The sequence below is a fragment of the Egretta garzetta genome, unplaced genomic scaffold (assembly GCF_000687185.1).
Source record: "Egretta garzetta isolate BGI_Z169 unplaced genomic scaffold, ASM68718v1 scaffold4, whole genome shotgun sequence".
NCBI classification, from domain to species: domain Eukaryota; kingdom Metazoa; phylum Chordata; class Aves; order Pelecaniformes; family Ardeidae; genus Egretta; species Egretta garzetta.
Window position 1 is genome coordinate 926394 of NW_009259329.1, and position 8564 is coordinate 934957.

An 8564-nucleotide genomic window follows, 5' to 3' on the forward strand; every position below is an offset into this window, starting at 1 on the left:
TTTTACTGCGGCCGGTCTCCAGCCAGGAAGGACCCTCAGGCCGCCCTGTTGGAGCAATCGCCCCCCATCCCGGGCTGGAGGGGGCTTCCCTCGGGCATCCCCCCCGAGGTGGCTCGTGTGATGGATCTCTGGGGAGTAGCACAAGGCCCGCGTTTCCCTGGGCATTGAGCCCGGCAGCGGAGAGACGACCTCGCGCCGAGCTCTAGCCGTAGAGCATCCGTGCCAGATCCCTTCTGTTACTCTTCTAGAGATCCCGCCGGGCCCTGACGCCGCAGTGGGACCCTTGTGCGTAGCAAGGTCCCCATCCGGGTGCTTTCTTGCCATGCTTGCCTCCAAGTGGGTGCGGGTGCCGGAGGCCGACGCTGCTAGCCGGGGCTGATGTGCCTCGCAGAGGACGTGCTCAAGCCGCTCTCTCTGACCACCTCCTGCTTTGGGTTTCCTTTCAGATCGATGACATCGCGGACGGAGCTGTGAAACCCCCACCGAACAAGTACCCCATCTTCTTCTTCGGCACCCACGAGACGTAAGCGCTGCCTCGCTCCCCTCTCTGGGCTTTGCCCCGCTGCCTCTGCTCCGGGCTCACCTCTGCTTTGTTTCTCTCCAGCGCCTTCTTGGGCCCTAAAGATCTCTTCCCTTATGAAAAATATAAAGACAAATATGGGAAACCAAACAAGAGAAAAGGCTTCAACGAGGGATTGTGGGAAATCCAGAACAACCCTCATGCCAGTTACAGTGCCCCTCCGGTGAGTGCGGGCCTCGCGCGGCGGGGGGGCAGCGAGGACGTGGGCTGCCGGCTCCTCCATCTCTCCTTCCCTCCGAGCCGCTCTCCTCCTTTTTCTGCTTCTCATTGCTATGGTGCCTTTGCGCTTCCAGCTCGCAGATCGGCTTTCTCGGGGTTGAAGTAGCTTCCCTTCCCTGCCCTCTCCCTTCCTGAGGGATTCAGCCCTCCTCCTCCTCCTCCTCTGGAGGAAGATGCCTTTGCCCCTTCTTCAAGGTGGAACCGGGGATGTGCTTTGTGCCGCTTGCCCAAAACCATGGAGGATTTTGTTGTCAGAGCAAGAACTTGAGGCTTGCTCCTCCCCGGCTCCCGGACCTGCGCGTGGAGTGTTGGGCCGTCCCCTTCTTCATCCGTTTCTGAGGTCCTGAGCCAAAAGCCTCTGGGCTGCTCCTTCAGCGGGCTTCAGAGCAGGCCGGGAGACGGCTCTTTGCTGTCAATCGCTTGCGTGGGCATTTTGTAACCATAATTGTATGATACAATTTATTGTATAGTGATCTTCAAAGAAGGCGTCCAAAGCAGCTTCATAGGCAGTTGGTCTGAAGAGGCAGAGGAAGGTTTTTAAGGTGAGCTACAAGGACAAGGTGGTCTAGAGGTAGGCAGGCTCAGGGAATGAGCCCCCCCGGCTGCGCCACTGCCAGTGCAGGAGAGAGGATGTGGTTTGAGTAGCTGTGGGAGATGGTCGGACCCAAGACCACAGATGTAGGGTAAGGTGAGACCATGGAGATGTTTGAAAACCTGGAGAACCACTTCAGTTTGTTGGGCGGGAGGTTGGTGATGGTGAGGGAGGCAGCACCTGCTTTGTCCAGAGACTCCACCGTGAACTCCCCGCAGGGGTGAGGAACCTGTTGGTGAAGGGCCTGCTGTGATGGAGGGACCGAGGCAATGCCAATGGCCCCAGCAAGGCTGAGGGTTCACCAACGCCAACTGCGTTTCGTGGCCAAAATGCCTGGAGGAGCAGAAGAAGAGACTGAAGTAGAGGTCTTTTTTGGTTTTGTGACCTAAATGAAGGAGGTGCCAGGAACAGTCAAGGATGAGGAGAGGCTTTCCAGCAGGAAGGCTCCAGCACTGGAAGAATCCCAGCTCTAGGAAACCCCTTGGGTGCAATGTCCTTGCGTGAGGAACCTCATGATGGGCTGGTCAGAAGCCAGGAGACCTTCCCTACGTGGGAGTGAGGGAGCCGGACAACGGGAAGGGCGGTGGCTGCCACACTGGACTTCTTGTGTGGACCTTTCCCATGGGGAACGTGTGCGATGTGCTGTGGGGTGAAGCCATCTGAGAAGGAAGAAGCCTGATCCGAGTTGAGGGCTGGTGGCAGCCTGCTGGAGGAGGACTGACGCTGGAGGAGAGGCTGAGCCAAGCCACCCAGCTTGTCTGGCGCCGTTAGGGCAGAGGAGGGCTGGGGGCTGTCAGGCGTAGGCTTCTCCGGGGGGCTTTGGCAGAGCGCAAGGATGAGGCGAGCGGGGAGCCGGGTGGAAGCCGAGCTGGGGGAATCCAGAGGGAAGGTGTTGCTGGTGGTCTCAGGGTGAGGGGCCTTGGGAAGGGGGTGCAAGGGAATTAGAAGGGGGTCAACTGAGTGTCCTCACTGAAGGGCTGGTCACGTTTTCCCCCTGCCCCAGCGCCACGCCGAAGGGTTCTGTGCTGGGGAGGGGAGGCTGCCCCACGCTCCCTGCACCCACACCTCTGCTCAGCGCTGCTGTCCGTCGCTCGTCGCCCTTTTGTGCCCCTTCTCCTCTCCCCCCTGATACGGCCCAGGCCCCTCGGGGCGATAACACAACTCTCGCCTCTGCTGTCTTTAGCCTGCGAGCTCCTCGGACAGTGACGTTCCTGAGAACGACCCGATGGGGGGAAGCGATGCAGGTGACGATGAGGAAGACACTGCCATGGCTGCAGTTGCCACGGAGAAAATGGAAAGCGATGAGGACTCGGATCGAGGCAGCGACCACAGCGGGCTCAAGCGAAAATCGCTGGCTATGAAAGTGAGTGTGGGCTGAGGTGGTTCCATGTGGTGGGGGCAGGAGGGTGTGCTGGGCAGGAGGACGGTGGTATGGTCCTTGGGACCACCACTGAGCTTTTGTCCACCATGCAGCATGTCAAACCCACCGTGGCAGGAGGTGGGGAAGAAACCAGCTCCCTCTGGATTCTCCGGTGGGAAATGGGGCTCTGTGTGTGTTTGGGGGTCTCACAGCTGTCTTGTGTTGTCTGTGAGATGCTGGGACAGCCCAGTCCTGGTGTGGTTTGCAGCCTGGAGGAGAAGCCAGAGCTGCAGATCTCTTCTGAGTGCGCGTGGCTGCTCTTGCAGGACCAGTCGGGCAGAGTTGGGCAAAGCCCTTTCCCAGCAAGCTTCGGCTTTCTGTCGTGGGTGGAGGGGGAGTGGGCTTCTCTCACCTTCTCACTTCTCGGATAATCAGGTGCCGGTGGCAAAACGGCCTCGGAAATCCTCCAGTGATCTGGATCAGGGCAGCCCCTCTATGACAGAAGAGGAGAACTCAGAAACATCTTCTGAGTCAGAAAAAAACAGTGACCAGGTGAGAGGGTTTGGGGATACGCTCGTATGGGGGCTGGCAGGGCGGTGGGGAAGGGGCTGTAGGAGGAGCATCGCTGTCTGGGGGGGCAATGGTTTGAGGGAAGCTCACTGGCTTCTGAAGCCATCGTGAGACTGTTCTCCATTTCTCCTGTCTGTGTTTTCCTCCAGGACTTCACTCCTGAGAAGAAGCCAGTGGCCAGGGCTCCCCGGAGGATGCCAGCAGCGGGGAGGAAGAAGAAGGTAAAAGATCCCACAGTCTGCAGTGCAGCAGGAGGGAAGCTGGAGAGGATTTTGGGGTCTGCACTGCCCGGAGGGGGGCTGGGGGCTGGCAGAGCTCTGCCATGGGCTGGGTGTAGGTTCAGCGCTAGAGGGACCTCGCTGGTGCCTTGGTGGCCCAGCTGTGCCCCATGCTGCTGTGTTTTGGGCACGCTGCTGAGCCACTGCCACCCCTGGGTCCAACCCCACTCTGTGCCTGCAGAAAGTGGAGTCTGGCTCAGACTCAGACTCCAAAGTAGACTCGGATTCGGAAATGGGAAACGCGACTGTGGACATGACCAAGTCGGACTCCAACTCCGATTCGGACTCGGATGTGTCTGTGAAGAAGGCTCCGCGGGGCAGGAAGCCAGGTAACGCCAAGGAAGCTTTCTCCACCACCGCTGGGCCACTGCGAGCTTCCTCAGGGGACTGGAGAGCACGTGAGGCTGGGGGCTCCGGAGGCTCTGGGGTCCCCTTCTGTTGTGGTCACCTTCCAGCCCAGAGCTGGGCTGCCCTCTGCCAAAACCCCCCTCCCAAGCCTCGTGGTAGGAAACCAAAGCCCGAGCGTGTCCCGACCAGCTCCAGCAGCGATAGGTGAGATCTCTGTCACCCTCGGGGCTGGGCTGGAGGGTCACCTCCCCTCCGTGCACGGGGTCCAAGCGTGCTCTGTCCTTTGCAGCGATAGCGATAGCGACGTGGACCGCATCAGCGAGTGGAAGAGGCGAGATGAAGAACGACGGCGGGAGCTGGAGGAGAAGAGGAAGAGGGAGCAGGAGGAAGAGATCCGTCGACTCCGGGAGCAGGAGAAGGAGGAGAAAGAGAAGAGGAAGGAGAAAGCGGAGAAGGGCGAGGAGATGCACTCAGACTCAGACAGCAGTGCGGAGGATGAAGTGGCCAAAAAGGGCCGGAAAGGTCGGGCCAAGGCCCCATCGTCCTCGGACTCTGAACTGGAGCTGGAGAAAGAGGTGAGTACAGAGCCATGGGGAGCTGGGGACAGACAGACAGCCCATCCTCTGGGGTCAGATCAGCAGGGACCTCCAGGAGTGGCAGGGACCTGCTGTCTCAGTCTTGTATTACCCTGGGATTGCCCAGGCAGCACTGGGAAGGGATTTGTGTCCGTAGGCACATCCATGCCTTGCAAATGGGAGCTCTTCTCCTGGCCCGGGATGCCCCATCCAGCTGTGGGTCTCACATCACCATGATGTTCTCCTTCCCACCACAGTCATGGGATTTGCTCTGCTACCTTCCCTGGAGGAGCATCAGCCTGAAGCACAGGGAAGGGTTGCGGAGGGCTCACAGGAACCTTGCTGCCCGTGGTTAGAGGCGAGGCTGCCCTTTTAGCCTGGCGAGTTCCTCCCTGTGGAGGGGGAGCCAGGAAAACAGCCTGAAAGTCTTGAGGTCTGGAGGGACGTGTGGGTCTGCCAGTCGGGTACTGTGGGCTGGGTGGGCCGCTCTAGGTCCCAGGGTATTTACTTTTGGAGCAACACACCCCTGTGCTGCAACCCAAGCCCTTTTTTATCCCATGTGGGGGATGCCCCTGCATCCAAACCGACTTGCAGCAGTGGTGTGATGGGTGCTGGATCATGCCCAAGCCAGGGCCATGGCACTGTCTCCCTCCCGCAGCGGGGAGGGCTCTGCCGCTCTCGCCTGCATTGTTCTCTCCTCCAAGGTAAAGAAGCCGGCAAAGAAGCAGCCCTCGGAGTTGTCAAGGAAACCGAATCAGAAGGAGAAGAGGGGCCGAGCAGAGGAGAAACCTCGGAACAAGTCAGCATCTCCTCTCCCCGTGTCGGTGCTTTCTTCCTCTGGGGACAGGGCTGTTCCTCTGCTGCTTCCCAGCCCTCCCCGGCTGACACCTCAGGGTGGGGATGGGGCTCCCTGTGGAGCTGCCCCTGGGCCAGCAGTGCCTGTGGAGGGGCTGGGCTGTTTCCTCCCCTCTTGCCCCCTAGAGCTGAAGAGGCTGGAGGAGGTGTTAGGGGACACCAGGCTGAGCCTCCCTGGTGTTTTCCATCTCACAGGGGAAGATCCTTGGGGTATCACTTTGGGGCTCTGCCTTTCTGCAATCTTGGGAAGCTGGGGCATGGGGGAGCTGCTGCCTCAGGGCTCCTGTCTGCCTGCGAGCTGGGAGGTGGCTGGGAGGGCTGGGATGGAGCATGGCAGGGCTCTGCTGCCTGGCTTGCGCCGTCGGGCAGGCCAGGGGGATGCGCTGATGCGTGCCGTCACCCTTCTTGTTTAGCCCAGCAGCGAGCGGGTGGTTTCACCTGAATGCCCTTACCTCTTCCCTTTCCTTCCCATAGACCTTTGAAGGTGGAACGAGGCCGGAAGAAATCTGATCTGATCCCTGAAAGGAGGATGGAGAAGAAAAAGGGTGAGAGCACCATTGCTTGCTGTCACAGAGTGGAGGAGAGGGAGAGAAGGGAGCCAGGGTTGGTTCCCCCATCCCGAGGAAGGGGAGGGATCTTTCCCACAGGACCCTTCCCAGCACTGCTGTGGTCCCAACATCGTGTTTAAAGTATTTACAGAGTGCGCAGAGGCAGTGAGCTTCCCTGTATAACATCCCCTCCTGATCTTGGCACGCCCCAACCCATCCTTTTCAGAGAAGCCCCTGGGATTATGTTTGACCCTGGAGATGCAGGAGGAGCCTGCTCTGGAGCCCTCAGCACCAGAAGGACATGGAGCTGTTGGAGCGGGGCCAGAGGAGGGCTACTAAAATGATCCGAGGGCTGGAGCCCCTCTGCTCTGAGGCCAGGCTGGGAGAGTTGGGGGTGTTCAGCCTGGAGAAGAGGAGGCTGCGGGCAGAGCTGAGTGCGGCCGGTCAGGGCTTAAAGGGGGCCCAGAGGAAAGGGGGGGACAAGCTTTTTAGTAGGGCCAGCTGGGACAGGACAAGGGGGGATGGCTTTAAACTAAACCAGGGTAGGTTTAGACTGGATCTAAGGAAGAAATTCTTTCCAGTGAGGGTGATTCCAGGCCAGGTTGGCCGGGGCTGTGAGCAACCTGCTGTGGTTCAAGGTGTCCCTGCTCCTGCAGGGGAGTTGGGCTGGGTGACCTCTGGGGGTCCCTTCCAACCCAAAACATTCTGTGATTCTATGATTCTATGAAACCAAATCCTTGCTGGGGGAGAGGTCCCAGGCTCTGGGCAGAGCCATGCTCTCCTTCAGTGGCCTGACAATGCTCAACTTGTCTCTCTTGCTGCTCCAGAGCCCACAGTTGAAGAGAAACTTCAGAAACTTCACAGCGAGATCAAGTTTGCCTTGAAGGTGGATAACCCGGTGAGTGCCCAAGAGCACTGGCCTGGCCTGGGAGGTCCCTGCTCATCGTGTCCTCAGCCACTGCGTGAGCCTTGCCTAGCTGCAATATCTGGGGGTGCTCAGCCTGGCTGAGCCTCCTCTTGCCTTTCTGGATGCTGGGTGGCATTAGGGGGACCATGCTCCACGCAACGTTGTCCCAGGTGCCCACAGGGAGACTTCCAGGCAGCTTCTGATCTTGGTGCCATCCTTGCAGGACATCAAGCGGTGTCTGAATGCGCTAGAGGAGTTGGGCACGCTCCAGGTCACCTCTCACATCCTCCAGAAGCACACGGATGTGGTGGCTACGCTGAAGAAGGTAGGACAGAGGGCTCTGGGGCCCTGCCTGGAGAGAGCGAGGAGCGTGCTTGGGTCACCCCAGCTCTAAGGTCGTCCCTCCTCCTCTTTTCTGGTGCAGATCCGTCGCTATAAAGCAAACAAGGATGTGATGGAGAAAGCTGCTGAAGTCTACACCCGGTTGAAGTCACGTGTCCTGGGACCAAAGATGGAGGCGATCCAGAAAGCCAACAAAGCCGGGCCTGAGAAGGACAAGGGCGAGGCGGAGAAGGGCCAGGAGAAGCTGTCAGGAGGGGAGACACGGAATGAGAAGGGGGAAGAGGAGACGAATGCTGGTAACGCTCCCTGCACGTCTCAGGGTGGTTCCCTGCTCTGTCTGGGCACGTAGCGATCCTGGGGCCCTTCTTAGGGCACGTCACATCCTGCTGGGGACCGGGAACACAAACAGGGACACAGCCTGTCCTGCCGGGGACTGGGGACATGAACAGGAGTGGCTCTTTGCCTCAGTGGCGGAGGGGCTTGGCAACCACGTGTGGCACCTCCAGTCCCTTGATCGCTGGAGTGCCAAGAGTGGGAAAGGACTGAATATCGAACGCTCGCGGCAGTGAGAGCAGAGGGCAAACCTCAACGCCCACGCCCTGGCTTTGGGTGCCTCTGGGCTGATTTTTGGGCCAGGATGGCTCCTCGCTGCCAGCTTGAGCGCTGGTTCGAGGCACCGGGGAGATGGAGGAATGCAGAGACGCCCTTGGACGCTGGCTCAGGCTCTTGCGCAGGCAGCTGGTGACTGGGATCTTCCACCCTTGTAGCCGGGTGCCTGCCTGGGGACGTCCCGGTGATGCTGCAAGAGCCTTCCCTGAGGAACTGGTGGGGAAAATCCGCTCTGACGCCTCCTCTGGGCTTGGGGATGGAGTCTTTGGGGCCCTTCTCATAGCTATTGGGGTCAGGCCAGGCCTGGGGTCCCCTTGGTCTTGGCTGGGTGTCCCTTACCTGGCTGGGGACAACCTGTGGCTGTGGGTCCTTGGCTTGCCCAGCCCCTCGTGAGTCAGGATGGATGAGGTTCACCATGGGGACCTGAGCGTCTGAGCCTCTCTCTCTCTTCCCTTTAGACTTGTCAGGTCCTGTGAATGGTGAATCCCTGTCCCAAAAAGCGGAGGGCACAGAGGAGAAGGACAAAAGCCAAGGGCTGGGAGCCGGAGAGCCAGAGGCGTCTGCCGAGGAGACCCACAACAAGTGAGCGTGCGAGGGGCAGAGCTGGGACCTCCCCTGGATCTGGTGCACCTCCAAGCTGGGCTCACACATGGATGATTTGGGGGGGTCTTGTGGGGCGTGTCAGGCTTTTCCCGGCTTGGGAAGGAGCCTGGGGCGTGGGAGCGGGGATGCCATGGGCAGGGGGGAGGGAGAGGGGCAGGGGGGGCGCTCGGGGGGAGGG

General features: G+C 59.9%; 1 protein-coding gene across 1 annotated transcript in view; it reads left to right on the plus strand.

Moving 5' to 3' along the window:
* Positions 1–8458, plus strand: part of HDGFL2 (HDGF like 2) — a 10393-nt gene extending 1935 nt beyond the window's left edge. The window contains 16 exon segments of the mRNA XM_035892342.1: positions 178–252; positions 254–375; positions 377–523; positions 605–743; positions 2575–2754; positions 3187–3303; positions 3471–3542; positions 3781–3928; positions 4055–4151; positions 4237–4522; positions 5227–5321; positions 5852–5922; positions 6753–6823; positions 7056–7157; positions 7257–7470; positions 8242–8458. Of these exon segments, the coding sequence (XP_035748235.1) occupies positions 178–252; positions 254–375; positions 377–523; positions 605–743; positions 2575–2754; positions 3187–3303; positions 3471–3542; positions 3781–3928; positions 4055–4151; positions 4237–4522; positions 5227–5321; positions 5852–5922; positions 6753–6823; positions 7056–7157; positions 7257–7470; positions 8242–8369 (2064 nt within the window). The 3' untranslated portion in view covers positions 8370–8458.
* The last annotated feature ends 106 nt before the right edge of the window (positions 8459–8564 follow it).